The sequence below is a fragment of the Phalacrocorax carbo genome, chromosome 2 (genome assembly GCF_963921805.1).
Source record: "Phalacrocorax carbo chromosome 2, bPhaCar2.1, whole genome shotgun sequence".
In the NCBI taxonomy this organism is placed as follows: domain Eukaryota; kingdom Metazoa; phylum Chordata; class Aves; order Suliformes; family Phalacrocoracidae; genus Phalacrocorax; species Phalacrocorax carbo.
This window is the reverse complement of record NC_087514.1, coordinates 166,210,306-166,233,416: the sequence shown is the minus strand read 5'-3', so window position 1 is coordinate 166,233,416 and position 23,111 is coordinate 166,210,306. Positions and strand designations below refer to the sequence as shown.

Genomic DNA, 23,111 nt, shown 5'->3' with positions numbered 1-23,111 from the left:
TCAAAGATGTGGATAATGTACTTGTGGTTAGATGACTCCCACCCTGGTACTAGTTCCTTCAGGGCAACTTGGGCAGATTTATGTCTGACCCCAGAGGACTAGGAGCTTCAGAGCACACGTCTTCATGAGCCGTTACCAGACATCAGCAGCTACTCAGCAAGATGTTATCCACCAACCTTCTACCCTGCACCGTGCCAGGACCATAGTTCTGGGATGCTCCAAAGGTCAAAGGGTGGTCAGCTATTCAGCTTCACATTTAACTGGATAAAAATTTAGGTAGTCTTGATGGTGCAGCTGACTTCCCATAAATTGCTTTCTTGTGGTAATTTATTGACGAGTTCATGCTGCAATAATTTACTATCGTCTGATTAAATCTACACCAAAATAGCCAGCCTTTGGATGGAGTACATGTACGTGTCTGTGGGATGTAAAGGCTGCTTACAGGAGATCAAAATTTATTAGCATTCTGGGGTGAAGCAGCCATTCTGCTGCCCAAATACCCTTTTTGTCTCTTCTGGATATTCTCATCCTTAATTTATTGGTTTTCCAGCTTCCAGCTAGGCAGGAAGAGGATGCAGCAGAAAATGAGTGAATTTGGCTTTCTGCTATCTACAGGCCTTCACACCCTCTGGGATCTGCTTATAGCTTGTCCTTACTGAGTCAGAGTCTGGTCTTTTGGGCAGGAAATCGAAGGATACAATACTAAGCACTTCCATGTGTGACTGCTCATACATCTAGGAGTGCATTAACTAGACTTTGGGATGACTTTAAGGTAGGTTAAGAGAATTTAACTGTATAGACAAGGGGCTTATTCATGCCAATTGGGTTCTGCTCCAGAACGTGGTCTGGCCACCCTCAGTTTATAGTATAGGATTAGTCAGATGTCTGAACACCTCTGAAATACTGAGGTATGTGCGAGTTCCTACTGCTAAGCACTTAGTTCTGTATTTTGCTAGTGTAGGACTAAATTTCTACAATCATGTTATCTGCCTCTTTCTCCAGTTTCATGGACCGAAGCATCACATTTTGAGTCAACGAAATTCCCAGTTTCCGTGAAGCTACCGAGCGCAGGGCTTGCAGAGACACAGGAAAGAGGAAAAATAAAATAAAAAAAAAAGGTATTGAGAAAACAGAAGTGAAATGCAGAAAAGGAACTGAGAAGCAGAGAGTCCAGGGTACGATGGATCTCATCAGGAAAGAGAAGCCATAGACAGACAGACAGGAAGGCAGTCCCCTAATTTCCTTGCAGGGCCATTTCATCTTCTTCTTTCACCACAGGCAGGGAGTTGAGAGGTCTGGACTGGACATGACCAGAGAGAGTTAGGAGAGTTTCAGTAGAGCCTAGGGTACAGAATCAGGAAAGATGCGTGAGAGGAGCAGAGACCCATGACAGGAATACCCTTGGCCATCTAAATGGGGCAAGCTGTTTATGGGTAATGTGAAACCCTAACAACTCTTTTCTTCCTGCTGACACCACCCTCCCCCCCAAACCCAGGAACTGGCCCTTAAAATTAATCAGAATGTCTGCAAATATTAAACATGAACTTCAAAGGAGTGACCCTGACTTGGACGGACAGAGAAGCTGCCCCTTTCATCTAAAGGACTGTGCCTGCTGCCACAAATGCTGCAGGTTTAGTGCATGTGAACGGAGGAGTTTACCAAGCCACAGCAGTATCTTAATGGTTGTGCCCAAGGAGCCACATTGATTTACACTAAGGGAGGACCTCGCCCTTTGCATTCATGCACACAGAAAGCGACCCCAAAAGAAGAGGTGGGTTTTATGTGTAGGTGAGGGCATGGGAAGTACCTCCGGGGATCTCTGTCAGCTCGTTGAGTGGTGGCACAGTCTCCAGTTTGTCTGCATATGTCTTGGCTGCTTGCCTTTGAGCGTATCGTGCCTCGATCTCTTTCTTTGTCCGGGGAATCCGGCACTTGAAGATACAGCAGAGTGTGATAACTGGGAAAAGAGACAGAGAAGCAAGAGTATTCAGTTTAGTCAGCAGATCTCTGCCCAGTACAGGCTGGCCTGTTTACAGTGGGGATGTTGCAGGAAGAAAAATGAATTTCTGAAGAATTTCTTCCTGTGGGAACATGTAGCCATTTACATCTGTGGAAGTACCTGCCTGAGGGATATGGTCACACAGTCTAAAGCAATTGGGTTACCTGAAAATAAAGAATTCTCACTCTTGGTTGAGCTGTGGTAAAGGACTGAGCATGTCCTTCCCGCCAAAACCAATGTAAAACATTGCCTTAAATGGTATATGCCACTGGTGTTTCTGAGTATAAACAACTTAAATTCATTATCTCTTTGGAAATTACAGCAGCAATTAAGATGTACTGTCACCCTTCAACTGTGTGTTATTGCTAGAGGTGCCTGACAACACATCTTAGCCATTCTTTTTGTGGTAGGTAGATGCTGGGGCTGTGGACCTCCAGCTGAAGAAAGCAAGAGGAGTTTGACATGTAAATGCTGTAAACCCTTCAAAATAGATTCAGAACAAGAGCTCAACATATGCCTTAACTGACTTTCATCCAAATCCATTTAGCGCAAGCCAAGAATTGAACCCAGGTGTCCTAAATCCCCCCCACCATGCTCTTATTAGTCCATCTTGCTTCTTTCCATGAGCTATGCTTTTTTACATGAGTTAAGGATGAGGCTGATGTTGTTACTCCTAGGAAGAGGTATTTTTGCTTCATGCTTAAACCTATACATTATTTCTAAATTTCCATCTGCAAATCTAATAATGATTCAGACAATTCATTTTAATGAAATCACTATTGATTGGTTTCCTAGACTAGGAATTCACAGGCTTGAGCAGGTCATTGGTCCATCCATGTACCACTTCTGATAACAACACAGCAGCAACTTCAGGGAAAAGATGAACGAAACTTGGAAACAGGTAATCATAAAATTACTTGGCCCATAGATCATAAACACATCAAGAAGCATGAGATCTCATGGTCTAGATGAACTTTTGAGTTGCTTTTTTGTTGCCATCTTTAAAATATTTCGACGGATTCTTCTATTCTAAATAAGACCTCAAATCTCCAATTTACCTAAGCTCTTAACCTTGTTTATATACCTTATGGAAATGGGTTCTGCAGGCAGAGCCTTGTGCTTGGAAAGATAGTGTATGATCAGTTTTACATGCTCTGCCTCTTATTTTAAATGGAGTTCCCCCATGCGGCATCAACACTATGAGAAGGGAGCAGGCGTCCAATTTTCTGTACACTTCAAAAGTCAGGCAATCTCCTGTGGCTTTGTATCACCACGAGCAGCGTATTAGACCTTTGAGACTAATCCAGGGAAATGAGAGAAATAATCTGTATGTTTGGTTCCAAGTGTGAGCATTTCTTATTCACCAGGAGTAAAACCTTTTTGCAGACAGCCTTTACAACACACCACACGGACCATTTGCTGGTGTAAATTTTACTCCCTAAAAGTTTGTCCTGTACCTGTCCAGCCTCTCCTAAGTAAAGAGGGATCAGGTTAAGCAGGAACAAGCTCTGCATGATCTCTTCATATAACAAAAGAGAAAAGGAAAGTAGTAAAACAACTTTCTCAGTGTTTTGACGTTGGTGTAAAGTTGCCAAGGAAAGTGTGGCAGCTCCTCTATCCCTTTGCTGAATTTTGCTGCCAAAAATATCGCTCCCCTTAAACAGTTCTCTGCAGAGGTGTTGTAGTGGAATCAACTCAGGGCCACCTAAATGTCACAACAGGATGAGACACCTGAAGCTGAAGTGCGTTGCCTAAAACAACATGAAATTGCAATAACCTGTAATTGGGGAAGCAATCAAGATGCTTTTATCCTCTCTCTTCCGTGAAGGTCAGCAACAAACTGAGGGTCATCCAGCTTTTACTTGTCTTACAAAAGGAAAGCGAGGTACGTATGGCGTTATTGGCAGCCTGTAGGTGGGTAACGTACCACATCTGGAAAGCACACATCTGGGACTGCCCTGCTATTCAAGGCAGCAGGATTTCACTGTGCACCTGCCCACAGAGCCTGCTACAGCCACCTCACAGCCCAGGGATGGCACAGACCGTTTCAGGCTAGCAGACAAAAAAGTACTCCGTATCTGGGCAAGGACTCAAGGTCAGACTAGACTTAAGTATATATTTTTAACAGTGACAGCAACCAGCAGAACAATTTACTAGGGGGAATGGGGTACATGTTTTAACTCTAACCACTTTTAAATCAAGATCTATTGTTTTCCTAGAAGCACTCTGGAATTTGACTAAGCCAGAAAATCCTCTACTTACATTTGAGAAAAATCTGCCAGGAAAATTAGCACCATATTTCCTGGAGATTGATAAACCATAACACTGTCAGCTTTCAAGTAAAGCCCAAAGAGGTTCATCAATGGCCTTGGAAGTCAAGGACAAAATGCCTGCCAGTATCACAGTAGGTGGCTTAGCCCTGCAGGAAGGAGTAGGGGTTGTTGTACCTCTCACAGTTCTACTTCTCCTCAATTACTAAGGACAAAAAATGTTAGTTGCTACATGACAGTCATGAGCTGGGCTCTCTGTTTAACTTTCTAATGGAGATAAAGTGTTACACTGAGGTACTGGGGACTTATGTTGTCTTGGCATGTGAAATGATTCATAACCAGCCACTGGAGCAAGAGGCTTATATGAAAATAATCCAGTACTATTCCTATCTCCATCCCCCTTGCAAGCTGTGCTTAGTGTGAGGCTCAAGCCATGCGGGGGGCTGAGTATTGGCCTGAATGTCACTATCTTTTTGAAAGAATAGGTGAGTTAATAAGATTTTGGTACAGGAGCTTTAGGATACTGAAACTGATGCCAGGAATGATTATTTCATTGCTAGTGGGAGGTTATTGCCCGTTGGATGTCTTTGCTTTTCCCTCTAGGTCAGACATAGGAGAAAGAGTGGGTGGAATTCATCTGCTTTGGTTTATGTGTCCCAAAGCTAGAGATTATGGTCTCAGACAGTCACTCCAGGCTTCCTTTATCACTAATTGAGAGAAAGAAGCATCTCTACAGGGTGATTAATCTCATTTTAAAACAGAAATTTAAGGTATGCCAAATAAATCATTGTCTAGATCTGCCTTTCTCCCCATTAACTAAAAAAAGAGCTCGGAGTGGCCAGACTGACACAGGACTGTGGAAGAGCTGTGACCCCTGGAGTGAAAGCCAGAGGCTGGACAAAGATTGGATATTAGGAAAAATTTCTTTACTTAAAGAGTGGTCAGGCATTGGAACAGGCTGCCCAGAGAGGTGGGGGAGTCACCATTCCTGGAGGTATTTAAAAGGTGTGTAGATGTGGCACTTCAGGGCATGGTTTAGGAGACATGGTAGTGTTGGGTTGGGGGTTGGACTTGATGATCCTGGAGGTCTTTTCCAACCTTAATGATTCCATGATTCTATGAATGTGCCCAAGGGCTTCCCAAATGATGTCAGAGATCTACATTTAGGTGTGTGAACGGTTCCTTCAGTTAGAAGAGGTGAATCTCATACTTTGGAACTGAAGAGTGAAATGCTTATTGCATAATAGAAGTTTGGAGACATCTTAGCATAATTTCTGTGTGCCTGGTGGATACTTCAAGATTTTTCCTGCTTCAGACCAGTGGGATTGTATTTGCCTCACTGATAATTTATTCACCAAGCGAACCAGAAAGCAATGTAACCTGTAGCGTTTCCTGGGCCTTTGCTGATGCCAAGGCTAATGTTATTTTCCACTGGAAGGGCAGAGATCTTTTTGTTTTAAACTGAACATGGCTGTAAGGGTTTTGAGAGCACCCTCACCATCATTACCCTTTCTGGGGTTTGGCTGCCTGGGTTCAGGGCCAGATGCGAAGTAATGTAGCTGGTGGCCTTCAAAGGAGGAGTTAGAAGAAGCCTCAGTGGAGGTTCCTCTGTTCTTCGCTTGGAGTGACTCTTAAGCCGATGCTCTCATGCCTGGCTCCCGCCCAAGGTCCACTGCGGTGGATGTTGTTGCTGTGCCCATGCTGGGTCATGTGTCCCATTGACCCAGACCCTGACCCATGGGCATGAGTTTCTGGCTTCACTTCAGACCTGCTTCATCACTGCCGACTCGGCTGTGCCTGACGCCAGTTACATTCAGCCATCATGTGAGGATGGTTGGTAATGAGGATTGCTGTTTAAAAATACCCATTCCTATAAGATAACGGATCAAGAATCAGACTGTACTCTCTTCTATGAGAGTTAAACATCAAAGCAATGCCCTTACAAAAGCTTAGTATGTGGCATGGCATCAGCTGAGCACGTTAACTGATAGGCCCGTGTTCTCAGGGTAGAAGAATTACAACACTAACAAAAAGAACACTGAAAACCTCCATGAGGGTAATATGTATAATGAAAGCAGCTTAAACTAACAGTTTTTGTTTGGGATATGAATATGTACAGGAATATTAATTGCAGCTCAGTTGAATAGTGATAACTTGATCACTTTTGACTCTGGGTCCACAGGATGAAGTATCTGGGGGACTAGTTAGGTTGGATGTCACTTGAGATCTTGAGAAGGCTTCTAAAATGAGGCCTGAGTAAACTATTGCCTGTTTGATGCTACAGTGAGCTTAAAGCAATATCCATAAGATTTATCAGTGCCCCATTAGCACCAGGGAAGGTCCATGAAAATATTCACCACTAAGGCTTGCATTATTCAAGGTGTCTCTGTTATTAAACTACATAAAGCAGAAGAAGAAACATCCTGTGCAACAAAATGTAGTGGAGTCATTTTCAATTATCTCCATTTTCTCAGCTTTTCTGTATTAATAATATATAACCTTGTGATACTGTGTTAATAAGCATCTTCCATTAACTGCACGATTAAAACACAAGCTTTTCATTTTTCAACAACATGCTGTGGATTGCTCTGCTCGTTGGCAGTTACCTGACATACACGGTGGAATTCAGCCACCTATCCTGAAGCAACATTTCTGTTTTAAATTAAAAAGTCAGGTCTGGTCCTGCACGTGGTGTTCTCTTTCCGCACTGAAGATTCAAGCTGACAAATAATTTTTCATTGCTTCTGCCAGGTTGATCATGTGAAATGTAACTTTTCGAGAAGGAAACAAATACTTGGTGGTCCTTTATGAAATGGGCATTTTAAAGGAGTCAACTTTTTGCTATCTACGATGACAGAAGAGGTATTGTAAGTGATGTATTTTCATTCTTCAGCATATACTAAAAAAATGCTGACTGGACCCTGAAGCTTCTTGCTTTCTCAATTTTTAGCACGTTTTCATTATTTTTACAGGGTGCAACATCATCCTATTCATACCCAATACGATTCAGGTTGGAGGAGCTGAGAAATGGCTGCAAAAACCTATCACCTGAAGTACAGCAACCCAGCAAATGTTAAATACATAATATCCACCATAAACAATTAGATGCTTGTGACTAAATAACAGCTCTGTGTTTACTCCCACTAGCTTAAACTAAAATATTTTGTTTCATAATTGAAGCAAGCTAAGAGCATACACAAAACACTGTGAAAGGAGCTCTATTGGATTAAACTAAATATCCATGTGGCCAACTTACCCTGGTCTCAGAAAAAGAGACTTCATGGTCTCTTTTTAATTTTCACTAAAGTGAATTTAGCTCGTCAACAGTAACACAGTTGCTTCTAGTTTAGCTGGGCAGTAAATTTAAAAAAAAAAAAAACCACAAAGAAGGAAAGAAACAACTTGGTTCTCCTAGGAGCTGAGAAAGATGTAAATGAAATATCTCCCCCAGAGACTGCTTGGTGTAATATTTCAGCAGAGCTGTGATTGAGAACGGAACAGTTTTATAAATTGAATGGAAATTGGCTGCAATACACAGTAGGTTTGTTCCCTCTGAAGCTGAAAAAAATACAGTGTGCCAATGAAGCGTTTAATTAACATTTAGCAGAGTAGCCTGTGCTGCTCTGAGTTAATTAGGCAGCCATTCCATTGTTAATAATGCAAGCAATTAATGCAGATGTATTCAATGGCAAGTTAACTGCAGCACTTGTGTTTGAAACGCTCTTTGACAAGCCCGGAGAGTTGCTTATTACGTGACTACAATGATGCTTTAAGGACAGAGCTAGTGTATTTTGTGTTAATAACTGGCTAATTGTGATAAAGGAATGATCAGTGAGGGCTACTAAGCTCTTAAGAAAAGCAGTGCTTGAGTGGCTCCTTGTAGGACCGGTCCACCCTGAGGGCTCAGATGATGCTGGTGCCTGAACCGTCTCATTGAAAGATGCCACTGCTGCTACCAGAGCTATTGCTGAGATACTAGTGCCTCAGGAGAGGTCCCTGAGCTGGGATCCAGAAGAAGGAGGCTTTCCCTCTAAAGGGTGCGCAAACCATCTACAGGGCACGTAACCCCATCCTGGCTGTGACTAAGGCTTGGGATCAGGTTGCGGCAATGGGGCCTCAGGATCTCCTCCCAGAAAACAGAGGGACGTAGATGGTAAGAGTGTCAGCCCTAAAAGCCAGGTTAGAGATTAATTAGGTTCCCTCTCAAGATCCTTCTCAGTCCTGTATTTCATCCCACTCTATGGCTGTTCTTTCAATCGAAATCTGGTGGTTGGATTAATGTACTAATTTCCTAGAAAGCAACAATAGGAGTCAAAGAATGAAGGGATGGAGATTGTAGTCCCGATAGTTGTGCCAATATGACTACAAGCAAAACATGTTTTTACATATGTCTGCCTCTGTAAATTGCCCTTAGGATAACCTGAAAGAACTGCTGCAAGAGGTCAGGGCTGCTCCGATATTTGCTCAGCCATCAAGCTTAACTATGCCTCTACATGTGATATTTTCCTGGTGTCTGGAAATGAGGGTCTGTCCACACCATTAGATCACATCATCTGACCTCTCTGCACATCACAGGTTATTATGTTTAATTACTGCCTGAGTGAAATTACTTGTGTTGGATTGAATCCCACCTTACTCTGGGGAGAGCTGTTAAGGGATGGAGAGTATGGCAATGTTTAATCACCCTCCCTGCCACATTTATTTCTCAAATTTTCATTTGAATTGACCTCACTTTAATTTCCAGACTCTGCTTTTTCCTCTATCCACTAGACTGAAATGACCTTTAATACCTTTTTTTCCTTCAATGCTGCAATCAAGTGGCCTTTTGATCTTCTTCCCAACAAGCTAAACAAAGTGTGTTCAGTGAGACTCTTGTTTGAATTGTTTGAAGACCTTTCTCCAGGCATCGAACAGAGGTGAGGATTTTTGGTCTTTTTTTCTTTTTTCTTGCAAGCCTTTATTTTTTCAGCATTCATTTTCATAATAGGCACAAACATCTCACCAGGACAGCATAGAGAGGTCAAAAAACCTTCCTACCTCTCACTAACCCACACTAATACATTCAAATAACTCCTTACTGCAGCAATACCCTGAACTATGGTGCTTAAATGATTGCTTTGCTCTGATAATAGGTACTAAATTTTACTAATTATCATTTAGTCACTGAATATTGGTTTATTCTGTAGATGAGGTCTCTATTCTTTCCTCCCAACCACAGATCTTTGCTTCTGCTGTCATTCACTGTGTTCTGTTTGAATGGATTCAGCCAACTCCCTGCATGGCTCCTTCCACCTCTTTTTATTTTTCTCTTTCTATTCTCCTGTCTACTGGCAAGGAGGACAGCTTTAACAGCAGCCACTTTATATTATTCTGAGCTCACCAGTGAAAAATATGGGTTAGGGTTGGACCTCTCATCAGAATAAGCATTTCCTTAGGAAATTTTCATCTGAGCAAAGATAGATTTCCAAGGTTGGAAACGTCATGTGGGAGAAAAAGACACGGGTAGACACTAGGAGCTCCCTGGAGCACCCCTGTAGATCCAGTCAGGGTAGCCAGGGCACCTGAGGACACAGGTCATCTCATCCTTACGTAGACATCTAAAGCAAACAGATCAATTATTCCCACTTCTTCTCTTACCTGGTCACCTCTAGACACCTACCCTGAAAACATCTCTAGAGAGGTGAGATGAATCACAGTGACAAAGTCCATATGAGAGATTTTGGCTGGAATTCTCAGCTATTGAGTAACACAGATCCTAATTTTAAAAATCTCCTGATTTCTTATGCTTTCTGTCACTTTCTTAAGGCCTTTTATGCCTAGTGCAATAGCCCCTGAGGCTAAGGTGGAGCTCTCTAACCTTTTTCACCATCCCGTCTTAAAGGCTGGGAGCAGGAGAGGATTTACCATCCCAGGGGGTGAGAGTCTTGGGACCAAACCCTCTCCGTTGCCTCCAGGCAAGGAGAGCAGCTGTCACAAGGAGGAGCTGACACTGAAGCTGTGTAAGGCAAGATCTAAGGACAATTGTTCCATAATAAGCAGAAATAGCTCTTGTCAGGCATTTATTTAAAAAAATAGTCAATAAGCTGGGCCTCTCTTTTCTGTCAAACTAGAGCTAGCAACAAAACCCAGGATCCCAACACCCACAGCTAATTTTGTGATTCAGGTAGATCAAAACCATATTTAGATCTAGTCTGTGCAGCTCAGAACTGTCTACCCTCAGACCTCACATAGTCCTATGGGTACACACAGATTTCAAATCATAATTAACTGCAAGCAACATATGGCTGCTACCTATATTCTTTTACACCAGCTGAGAAGTAAGGATATGGGCTGTCATTTACCCTGCCCTGGGAATCTGCAAAATCCCTATTGTTTGGTGTTAGCTGAATTTTGTGAGCAGTGGTGGTTTGTGCCTGATCTCCACACTAGGTAGAGAAAATGCACAGGGTGGGTCAGGCATGAAATTGCATCTGAAGGGCAAAGGGGAATTAAAATTATGATGGCCTGTTGAAATAATAATAGTATTAATAAATCAGAACATGAAGAGTTAACCAAGTGGGTTTGTCCAGGAAGGCTGCAAATCTGACTTTCACTTTCAGATCCATAAAGCCATACAGAAATGATACTCGCTTCTCCCAAGCAGATCTCAGGGACACCTGTACCTCATGCTCTGTGCCATACAGCAAAGCGGCCTCTCCTCCCAGTCCCCGTCTCTGATGCCAGAGCCCACCTGCGCACAAATCTGCACTCCATCACCCCGTTGCCTTGAGCATGAATGGTCACTGACTGGGAGGGAGGATGGAGATGCAGGTTAGGCTTCCAACTGGTGGGAGCACCCACATAGAGGAGCTGTTTTGGAGCCCTGCCATGGTCCAACACCTCAAGTTCTTCCCCTTGCAGGCTCCAGACACAGTCCCCTCTAAGTGACCTGATAACTGTCACACTTAAGAGAAACCAGCCTCAGGCAATGGCATCTCCGATGCTTTTTAGCTGATAAGGGTCACAACAACGAATTTTGTTGTAGCCTTTTGTGTGTGTTTGTGTGTGAGCAAGCACGCACAACAAAGGAAGTTTAAGATAACATTATAGTACAAAACCAAAAACATCATAGGTTATTTGTTATCAAAATAATCAGCAAGAAAGAATATTTACTTGTTATTAAATGGAGTACTTAAAAAATGGTCCTTCCTTTGTAAAAGACGCTTAACTCTCTCTTAAGCATCCTTTTTTATGCTCAGCTTGAGCTGCCTATGCTGGTCCCTATAAGTCTGGGGGCTTGGGCCATTTTGTAGGCATGCAAGTGCAGGACAGCTCTAAAGAAGGAAATATCTCAAGAAATATAAGACATTTCCATGTGAGAACTTGGGCTGATGGCAAAAGAGGGGCTCAACCTATTGTCTCCATGTAAGAGTCATCCTTTGTCCCAGGTGGTGTTTTCTGTGACTCCTCCCCTCGCGCCCACCTCTGCACCTACTATTCTGTGCACCCTGATGAGTGCTTCTCCTATGCTGGGCTGCTGGTGACATGCTGTTTGAAGGTAGATGCTAAAGCCTCCGTCAGAAAGCACTGCGTGAAGCATCCCTGACCCAGCCTAAACTATCTGGGCCTCCCTGGAAATTCTGTGCATTAATGGAAACATATGGGTAGTTTTGCCATCCAAAAAAGTAATGGTTATTTAATAGTGTATATCTTTTGCCTGGCATTTATATTTCAACACCGGCGGAAAGTTGGTAAATAAAACCTCTAACGCTTCAAAATAAACTGCACTCAGTTAATTGCATTTGAGATGTCCAACGGCTTTGTTGGTGCTCATTAAATAATATTCCTGGGAACGCATTTGTTCAACGTGAGCCTCCCTTGTACTCTCACAGTGTATTATACTCCTCTTGAACCTTTGAAGGGTTCAAGGGAAAGACTCCCAGTTTACACAGGCAGGAAGGCAAAAGCTTTGCATTCGTGACTCCCAAGCATCGCTCCTGATGACAGACCTGCTTCTTCAAGATTTCACGTGTCTGGTTATGTGTCAGGAGAAGAATTACTGATGCTTATGTCTGGGGCTACATGTTACTATTTGGCTGGCACAGGTGAGAATGGGAAAGCATCTCTGGTAGGCCTTGTAGAGTGACACAAAGATAGGGAAAAAGAGATAGGAACCGAGCTTCCTAGTTTTGCAAACAGCTTCTGCTTTAGCCCACTACTTTGTCCCCCCTCATCCAGGTAAGCCCTACTTCCCAGTAGTACTAGACCTGGTGTGGACTATGTGTAAGGATGTACAGTGAGCAACCCTATTTCCATGGCCCCAGATCTGTTCTGGTGCCACTAAAACACCATCACTGAATAATACCAATGAATTAAAGGTCTGTCACTCAGACACGAGGTGGTCTGAAGTCCACCACCAGCTTAGGCAGCTCAGCAGTTCCCTAGCATGATAACTGGGAACCACCCAAAGCCAACTTGGTCTTCAGTTTGAGTTGAGCACAAGGCATGAGCTCCTGCCTGGAATACTGAAGTGGGATGCAGTAACAGCTCTGCTGCAGCCCCACCCCACGTGGGGACCTCCTGCTACAGGTCCATCCTACCTTCCTCATTCAACAGAGTAGATTCAAAACAGGATGATAAGAAAAGAGACCCCACCTGCAGTACTGCATCCAGCTCTGGAGCCCTCAACACAGAAGGGACATGGACATGTTGGAGCGGGGCCAGAGGGGGCACAGAAATGCTCCGGGGGCTGGAGCCCCTCTGCTGCGAGGCCGGGCTGGGAGAGCTGGGGTTGGTCAGCCTGGGGAAGAGAAGCTGTGGGGAGACCTTATTGCGGCCTCCCAGTGCTTAAAGGGGGGCTGTAGGAAGGGTGGGGGCGACCTCTTTAGCAAGGCCTGGTGTGACAGGACATGGGGTGATGGTTTTAAACTAAAGGAGGGCAGATTTACACTGGATATAAGGAAGAAATTAAAATTACACTGATGGTGGTGAAACCCTGGCCCAGGTTTCCCTGAGCAGTGGTCAATGCCCCATTCCTGGAAACACCCAAGGCCAGGCTGGCCGGGGCTCTGAGCAACCTGATGTGGTTGCAGATGTCCCTGCTCACGGCAGGGGGTTGGACGGGATGGCCTCGAAAGGTCCCTTCCAACCCAAACCGTTCTATGGTACTATGAAAGGGGTCTCTCCCTGCCTGTGGTACCTGAAGTACATCTGGTTGACACTACATCAAGCTGGCTTGATACAGAAGAAGGAGGACTCTGGGCAGGAGCTGAGAGGCATTGCTTCTTCTTCACAGCACTGTCCCTACTCCCATCACCCTCTTCATGCCCTCCTTTCACTCCAGAGGGCTATGACAGGGATGTCAAGGTATTTTGCCCTGCAACCAGACTCAGTTGTTGGATATTATCTGCAGAAATCAGCAGGGCATTACTCGGAGGTGCTGCCTGCATCCTCCCTGGTGGGCTGCTGTCAATAGATCTGGTGGGAGGGGGGTGTATGTAAACAAGGAAACCAGCAAACCTTGAAACCAAAGGAACTTGCACAGAGGAAGATAAACAGCCCACAGGGCTGCTTAAAAATGTTGGTGGTGGTTGTGATGCCAAAGAAAAGGGTGAGTAAATAGAGAGCACACTGGGCAAGCCTTGGGCCCGCTGCTGGCTCTCCCAGGGATGGATCAGGAGCAACCCCTCCTCCACCACAGCACTGGAATTTGCAAAGGTACTTTTGGTGCAAAGTCCTCGGTCTTCGTGGATGAAAGCAGCTGTGCAAGGTTGCAAGGTTATAACTCAATCCCAGCCTCACCCTGTCAGGGTGATAGTGGTGGGCCTCAGTTCCCCATTTATAGCTTTCACGGGACAGGAAAAAAAGAAAAAGCCTGACCAAGAAACCAGGCAGCGGTACTCCTGAGTGAATCAAGTCCTCCTGACAGCTAATCTCATTTCAGTTGTTCGTTGTTGTCTCATCAAAGCCTCTCCAGGAGAGAGAGGCAGATGCAGCCGTTGTCTTTGCTCCTGCTTGCAAGGGTTCTCTTTTCTTTATCAACAAGCATTCAGAGAAGCAAGCCAGAGTGGCTGAATTATGCCGAGGCAGCCCTGATAAGGATTTCAAGGCACCGCTGTCAGGACACTTGCTCTACTTGATTCAAATACCCCAAAAGGAAGGTTTCCTTTAACCAAGGACAAAATGACTGAGCTGAAATCTTGGGGGCAGAGGAGCAACAGTGAGTTGACCTACTCTGTGTGGTACCAGAGAAACTTTCTTTTTTTCTCCCTTTCTTTCCAGATTTTTCCCTGTAGATGTGGTGTTTGCTTTAAAAATGAGCTCTCATGTGCCTTCTCCAGTTGTAGCAGAAAGACCTGGCATTCCTGATATTTTAGTAGGTGAATAAGAATTGTGTAATTATTGAGCACACCCATGACAGTTATACCTCCAGCATCACCTGAATGATGTTCTGCATGTGCTAGAAAGTTGTATTTTCTACTGTGAGCTGCTTTATTCCCAAAGTATTTTTCTTCCCTCTCGTGACGTATCTTATCACAGGGCAGAAACAAAGGAAAAAGATGGAGGTAGATGAGCCCAACAGAGATGCTTTCGTATGGTATATGAGAAAGCTAGCTATCAGTTGCTGCAGGAGAGACAGAAAAGCCTTCTGCTAGCAGGTGTGCAAAGATTTTATCTCTTCTGGTCTCTGCTGGGTAGAGCTAGGAGGCATCCCAGTTGGTTTGTAACCTACCCAAAGACCTTTGCATGAGTTAGAAGATCTCTCCAAAGACTTTTTGCCCATTTCAGTGATGGGTGTTGATCTATAAGATGACTTCATGTGGGGTTTTTAAAATTTTTTCCTTCATTAAATAAGGAAATGTAAGAGAGATTTGGATTTGGCTATTTTTCCTTTTATTATGTGATGATGCCATCTTGTGGAAGTTGCTAAGAGCAGGCGATGGAAACCACGCTTAGATCATATCTATATTTGCAGGTTCTGTCACTCAGCAGGAGCAGGTTTGTGGGGTGGAAGACCATGGAGGATCTGGCATCCACACTTCGTGCATTTCAGGGGCAGAAGTGCTCTGGAGTAGCTCTAGTTTGGTCCTGTGGCTGCCCTTAGTAATTATCCTGCATCTCTGAGACCATACCTTTCTGGGGCAACAATTTTCAATTTCCATTTCAGCTGAAAGGAATTCAGTTCAAGTGCTCCACAATTACCCACAACGTGGTAGCTAGGGAGCATTAACTTTAAAAGCATCTCAACTCCTCTCCTCATCCTTATTTACTCCTCACCTGAATTCACATGACAAAGGCGACACACCCATAAAGCCTTGATAACCAGGTGAGGTGGTAAGCCAAGGGGTCATGTGCAGGCCCTGAGAAGCCCTGGAAAGGATGCCCTTCTCTCTCCTAGTGTAGAGGGGTAGCACTCTCAGAGGGCTGTGTTACCCTCTTGGTCTCACTGGGAAGGTGTTTCTGGAACCAGGAAAAGGAAGCCGTACTAAAGCTTTTCTGCAGCTCTTGTCCATTAGAAAAGTAGAACATTGCCTTGTTTTCTGGACTGCTATCAAGGCAGCCCCCAAGGGTTTGCTCACAGAACAACCTGCATTGGCTCCTGAGAGTTAAAGCTTTTCTGGTAAAGCTGGGGAACCATCAATGCTTTGGGGATGGCAAAGCAAAGGAGGAGGACGATGTTGCTGGAGCAAGATACGAGAAATCGGTGAGAACTGACTGTATGATTCAGTTATTCTAATGTCATTAAGTTTGACCCTACCTTCTTTTGAGTCGGATCAGAGACTTGCTTAATAGCCGCTGTCGTCACCAAACATTTGTTGTTTTCATAAAGCTGACCGAGCTGGTGTGGTTGCTTTCAAATCCCCTCTGCTCATTGAAGAAAGCTTCTTCACACAAAAAGGCTATAACAGGGCAGTAAAGCCTTAAACTGGCTCCATTCCACGTAGTGACACTCTATTTATTGCTCTGAGACTCAGCAAGCCAAAACCCTGTGATCTCCTAGCAAATACTTTCCTACCTCTTCAATAATATATCTGTATCAGGCTGACATGATAGTCTGATTTTGTTGAACTACCTGCATGTCTTAGTGAGAACTGGAACCTTAAAGCAGATATTACTTTATGGAATTGCCCATAACCTATTTGTTTGCTTGTCTAACACAGATCCTTAAGAGTATTTTAGTTTCTCGTCATTCACTGCTTTCAGCACTTTCAATACGTAGGCAATAACGTTCTTGTATGTTGTCTTCCATAATACATTTAATTTCTGGGCTGCCACTAGGTGAGCAAACTTTCACAGCTGTTTGCTTCTTGCTATAGATATTTTTAGGTAAAAAAACCCCCAAACCCTTAGCCCTTAGCTGCTTTCTCTGCAAGCAGTGAACCACCTGGGGTGTTGATTTACCAGCATGGGAGACTTTCTGTGCTTCTAACCCTCAATAACCTGGCATTGCCAGAGACAATTTTTAGTGAACAACAAAACGATCAGACCTACTGGGCAAAAATTTCTTTACGGTTTGCCCCCAAACCACAGCTAAATAAGCCCCTTCACCAGTCCACTTGCCTTCTAAAGCTCCTGCTGTTAATTTTGATACCTATTTCACGTGGTGTATGGAGTCACTAGGGTTAAACGCTTGGCCGTGTTTACTTTGCTCTCTTGTTCTTGTGACTGTTTGCAAAGGGTGTTGTGGCATGTGGTGAATTAGCGCAAGCTTCGGTGATGGCGAGCAGCAGGACGAGCTAGCCCTGCTAGACTTGGAATGTACGAAAGGGCAACGAGGAGAAAAGAAAGCAGAGGGAAATGCTTTGAAAATGTGAATGTCTGGTTTCAACAGAGCATGGGGATGTGACAGGAAAGCTAGCAGGGAAGGACTGATACCGGCTACCCACAGCAACCAAAGAGGAAGCTGTGGCAACAAGAAGTGATTTGATTCCCCCAATATCAGCAGAGACAACACCATGCAGACTGCTGAGCTCTTTGATTAGATTAGGGCTACATCTAGACGCGGGTTTAGCAGCAAATTAAAAAGTAATGGAGCACTAGAAATCAGTTGTCTGCAGTACTATCTTTTTAAAGCTGGCCCAGCAAACCTGTGTTCTCCTAAACAATGGCTGCTTGTAGGCCAGGGCTGGCGCTGCCTGTGGCTCCCCCTCGCCAGGAGCTTGCATGTGGCCGCTGTCTCGGAGAGGGCTCGTCACTTAAGAATAATGAGAGCAGAAGCGATGCAGAAAGCTAGGGTACCCAAGGCCTTCCTTCAGTCACTTTAAAATGCTTCGTTGCTCCACTTATGAAGTTAATTTTAACAAGAAATTAGGGCTACAAGTCAGAATGAGAAGAGAATGGTTAAAAAAATGCATGGAAGATTTAGATGTGTCTAAGTCCATATGGCTGGATGATGTCGCTCCTGGAGTGGGTAAGGATTTGAGGTAATGATCTCCAAGTTGATGGGATTTACCTTCAGGAGTTGGGGACAGGCTCTGTCCCTCTGCTCACCAGTCCCTAACAAGAAAAAAAGGAGGTTCAATGGAATTGTAGATGAGTCTGTGTAACTTTATTTGATAGAAGAAATGAATTAGCTATATGCTTTGCAAAAGTCTAGTGAGTAACAAGAAAATGGGAAACAGATTTATCATGTTAGACTCATATCAAAGTGGTTGTGTTTTTTTTTTTTGTATGAAGTTATAGTTGGGTCAAGGGGCAGCAGAAGATCCTTCCTTTGAACTTTGATAGGGTTATGATAGTGTCCTAAGACATATGGTTCTGAGGAAGCTCACGATAGTAGTTTGCAGTGGACAGTGAAGCTGGTTTACACTCTTCCCTGAGCTGCAAGGGGCTGAAGCTGGGTGAAGACATTCAGGTGGGGAATAAACTATGCCCAGATAGATCCTCAAAGTGTGCTGGGAGAGTGTCTGATCCCATCCCAGTGCAGTCACCGGGTCTGAGCCAGTGGCTTCCTAGTGCCTGGGTGCAAAAAAAGGAGGATTTTTAAGTCCTGAACACCCTGCTAAAATGAAGTGTGTGTCTTGGCACCCAGAATTGGAATTAGGGACCTTAATGCCAGATCTGGCTGTGACTGCAAACCTCTTGAGGCTTCTTATCTCAGCATGTGGGGCAGCACCACAGAGGTCATACATGGTTTGTATGGTTGTGTGGCAGGGCAGGGTGATGGCTATGACATGCATTTGGGCCTGAATATGATACAAACATTCCCAGCCGTGGCACAGCTCTATAGTGTGTCTTCTCTGGGATGCCACCGGCTAGGACCTGTTGATCAGTATGTTACAAGAGGAAGCCATGGTGGCCCATCTGTCGTTCCTTCAAAGACCACACCTGCCTTTCCCTGCTGCAAAAATGCCTGCATGTAGCCCTGCGATGCCGGAGACCAAAGAGCCTCAGCCTGTGACCCCTGTGGCCATTCGGTCTGTGGTCCTCCAGGAAGAGGTCCTGCTTGGGGTGGTGTTGTGGTTGGTGCAAGGCAGAGAATTACAACTTACTGACTGCCAGGACAAAGATGGCAAAGATACCAATCACCTGCCAGAGGCGCAGCCCCCAAATCACCACCGTCTCCGAAGTGACAGGGTCCGGTTTCTTTTTTGGGGGTTCTGTGGTGGCCTGGGAAAGAGGGAGAAAAAAAAAAAAAAAAGAAATGTGGTTGAAGATTTGCAAGGCCCCCTAAAACAGTCAGAAGGTTGCCAATAGCACAGGAGGTGGTGGACCCCAGATTACTGGCCCCTGAAAATTTGGAAATCTTTGAGGAATAGAGACTTCATTAAAGCTTGTATCTAAAGTTTTGATATTTTGAAATTTATCTGAAGCATTGCCAATTTTCATGACTACAAAGCAAGTCTTTTTGCTATTGTTCCTTAAAGTCCCAGATCTTTCTAAAGATTTCTGGGGTCAGGAGGAAATTTCTTATTTTGCACTCCTATCTTTGAAAGATATTTTTAAGATTCAGCCGCAAAGCACAACATGGCATTTTTTTCTTTTTTTGAAGAGGCTTCCTCACGAGCTGCATTTCCGTTGTACCTGCTCTGCTAGGGCTAGATGAGAAGGAAAGGAGGAAAAAGCTGGACCACAATGAGAGCCAGCTGCTCCTCAATGATGGGGAGCTGAGGGGGACCATGTAAACAGCAGGGCAGGGGTCTCAGCAGCAAGAACCCATCCCACCATGCCCAAACAAGGGGAGCAGGCCAAGCCCTGGGTGGCAGCCAGGGTGAGCAGAGAGCCCAGGTCACCAGACACGTCCACGGTGATGAGGCAGGTTCAAGGGTCAGTGGAGCCCATGGCTGGGTATGGTCAAGGCTGTAGTTTAGGGAGGGGTCCAGCACTAGAGCCTTGGCTTAAAGCAGCTCCCACTGGACAGGGATCAGCCCTCATGCTGTCTCACAGTTGGCCCCAGCAGCTTGACCTGCAGGAGGAGGATGCTCTGGGTGCCTGGAGAGTAATTTCTGCCTTTCTCTTGAACACTGGAGAAGCACTGCAGAAGAGCTGCTAGATCAAATAGGACTGAAGTTATTGTGTGTGAGATAGCAGTCGATGATGACCTTTGAGTTTGTTTCTTTCTATTTTTGTCTTCATATTAACTTGTAACATGCAGAATTGGGCAGCTGCTTTCCTGTCTCAGACTGGCATTTTGGTGCTGAAAGATGTTGGGTGTCTTCCCCTTCTTGGTGCATGTTCCCTTCCTGACCCCACATCGGTCCCTTTTTCTCTGCTCAGACTTCATAGGGCTTGAGAGGATGGCTAGGGCATGGCACACACTTGGTTTCCACCTCCTTTAACTGCACGGTGACTGCCACAGCCTAGAGCTACCCCACCGCCTGAGGGAGCAGGTAACTGTTCTGCCTGGGCCCCACTAGAGCTGCTATGGGGGTAGAAGCATTGTCTGCTGGGCAGAGATGGCCCTGGACCAGCCTGGGTCACCTGCCCTGCAGGCAGGGCTGGCTCTGGGTCTGCTACAAGAAAAGATGTGAATCTTGTCTCCAGTTGCCTTGCTGTGGAGCTCCACCAGGCATGTAACTCTGTGTGGGCTCGTGTTTGGGCAAGGATGTCTGAATGCTCTGTCTGCACTCTGATGTTGCCTTGACACACCTTTCTAGACAGGCAATACTCCTCTGGAAGGGAGGAGGACTCCAAAACTTGAGTAACCTGCAGTTATGTGGTGTTGCTTCATAGCTTCATAGCTTTAAAGATGTGAGTGGAGTAGGGTTCAACCTTTTAAATATGGGTATCTAGTCTTGTCTGAGGTGTTGTGGAGTGTCTTCTGCTCACCCAGAAGGGCACAGGTCTTACAGTGTGGCATATGTGCCAGCTCCCGTACTCATGTCATACTGTAGGACATCTCAAATAGCACTAGACTTCATAGCAATTTCACAGTAGTGACTTCATCACCCATAAGTATGAAACAAAATCAGGAACCTCATATCTACACCTTGCACTCTCTACCTCATGACGTATGAGCATCCCGCTCCCCAGTTTCCTTGCTGGTAAAAGAGGAACATCGCTGCTCCCCTACTTTTGCCATGGGATATTTTGAAGGGAAGTGCCATGTGGATTTGATACAGGGACAGATACTGGAACTCATTGATAAGCTGAGACAGGACACTTGATTTAAATCCATTATCACTGGGGAACGAGGAGCTGACGGACCCTTGGAGGGTACTGCAGTGTGCAGGGGCAGCAGTTCCCACATGGCATGTTCTCCAGCTGTCAAACAGCAAAGCTGAATTTGGGATGGCTACTCAAGTTGCATTTAAGCACTGGGGATTCAATCATGTTGCTTTAACCCTGTAAAGTTGTGTCAGAAAGCACAGATGTCAGATTTCATGAAATGCAAGGGAAAATGGTTAAGAATGGGTCATTCTTGCCTAGAGGCTCCAGTTCTGCAGCCAGAGCTCTGATTCTCACAGCTCCAGCAGTATGAGACATCCATAGCAGAAAGGAGAATATAATGTAGGGAGCAGAAACAACACAGCATCAAGGAGCTGAAATTAAAGCTTAGACCAGGGATTCTGTCGCTTTTATATATATATATATATATATAAAATAACAATAATGAACAAACAACTGTTTGCAATGAAGACTTCAGTTAACCTGTATTTGCTGAGAGCCCTTGCATTACTTGAGAACACATTAAATGTGTAGAGACAATCCAGCTGTGCTGTGAGTCCAGCAGAAATGTTCTGGCTTCTCTCATTTTTGCCTTCAGATGAATAAACCACGAGACTGCCTGCTGGCAAGGTGATGCTTTTTCATTTCTTTCTATGTTGTAGTTTGCAGGTTCCTTTTGTACTTTCATGCATATATTCATATATATGTATATTGTGACCTAGAAAATAATTTAACTAGAAGACATGATACCAAATGTCTCCATTCCTTAAAAATACCTTTATTTTTAAAACTAAGTGGACTTTCCCCAGCTGTAAGTATACTTTTTCCTTCAATTTGTATTTGTTTTGAGAAAGTCAGGTTTTTAGTGGTGTTCTCCATTAAACAAGCCTTGAAATGAATTTGTAATTAATTAAAACAAAACACAAAAGAACTGAGAGTCTGGGATTTTTCTTCATTCATAAACAGTACCTTTTTTTTAAGAGGTCTTGCTGCTATATTTTGAGTCAGTAATGACAAGTTTGACTAAAGAAGCCTGCTCTTAAATTGTCTTGTAGATGTTGCGCTAAGCCTGGTTGCCATTTGGGAAAGCACTTCTTAATCAGCTAAGTTATCTGGGCTAACAAGGAGGTGTTTGAATTAAATTCTGTGGCTTTTACTGTATCAAAGGTCAGAAAAGATGTGATCATGTGATATGTTTGGTGCATATCTTCAAAAACGGGATTTAGCTAAAGAGGGGAGTGTGGGTGATGCAACAAGAACAACACTCTAATTTCCAGCTCCTGGAAAGGCTCTAGAGGTGAAGTGCAAGGGGGAAATGAAAAAACAGGTGGAGAAAATGGAATAATAATAATGAGAGCTTTATCTTGTGAAGGTGGTGGTCAGCTTTCCCTATGTGGCTCAGTTCTTCAGATGAGGTGAATTGCAACCTCAGCTCCACTGATTATGAAGTAGATCTTCAACATCTATGGGAGACCCTGGGTCAAACAGCCTTACAGACACCTGGTAGAATAAACTTCTCTGGAGTGACCCTTTAGATGGAAATCAGGCAAGGACCTGATGGTCTCTGGAGTAACTACGTGTCGAACAAACAAGGTACTTAAATCTCATTGCAGATCCAGTCCTTAGCTCTTGTGTGCCTCAGTTCCCCATTTCTGAAATGAGGTTGGACATGTTTCACAGGTGTTGAGGACAAATGTTACCAGAGATACAGGTTGTCTAGACCAACTCTTGTGGTCCCAGTGCAGCGATGATACGCCAGGGTAGCACATACCAACAAGCGGCACCTATTCTCTTGGCTGATGGCTTAGAAAAGCAGAGGTTAACCACCCTCACTTCCAATGAACCTCACGTTATGATGTGTTGTGGTGCAGCAAATCATGTGGCATTTCAGAAGGGTTGTTAGTAAAACACTTTTGTTGCCTTATATCTGAATGTAGGACCTGATCTGAATTAGCAATAGACTTCTGACAGAAGCTGAAATCACCTCATTTCTGAAAAAAGAGTCTCCTAAACAGGCACATCTGATTCCCTGCAGTGCCTTTCCCTTCTCAGCCCATGAAAGTGCTGTTAAAACACAGCCGTAATGGATATCACAGAGTGAATTGGAGCTGGAGCTGCTCTCCAATTACTTGCCTATTTGTGCAATACAAACCATATTTTAGTCTCTTCCTATGAAGGATGCTTTCTGCCGCGTCTGGAGTGCTTTGTCTCCCAGGGGCATCCTATTCAGAATCCATCTGTGTTGAACAGGATTG

At 44.4% G+C, this 23,111-nt stretch overlaps 2 protein-coding genes across 2 annotated transcripts in view; one reads left to right on the top strand and one right to left on the bottom strand.

Annotated features, from left to right (window-relative positions):
* Positions 1-23,111, bottom strand: part of TMIE (transmembrane inner ear) — a 40,919-nt gene that overhangs the window by 3,002 nt on the left and 14,806 nt on the right. Inside the window, exons 4-5 of the mRNA XM_064441835.1 lie at positions 18,741-18,858; positions 1,808-1,957 (exon numbers count right to left, since the gene is read on the bottom strand). Of these exons, the coding sequence (XP_064297905.1) occupies positions 1,808-1,957; positions 18,741-18,858 (268 nt within the window). The remainder of the gene's footprint in view (positions 1-1,807; positions 1,958-18,740; positions 18,859-23,111) is intronic.
* Positions 14,038-23,111, top strand: part of ALS2CL (ALS2 C-terminal like) — a 73,009-nt gene continuing 63,935 nt past the window's right edge. Inside the window, exon 1 of the mRNA XM_064445191.1 lies at positions 14,038-14,467. The gene's annotated coding sequence lies outside the window, so the exon portion shown is untranslated. The remainder of the gene's footprint in view (positions 14,468-23,111) is intronic.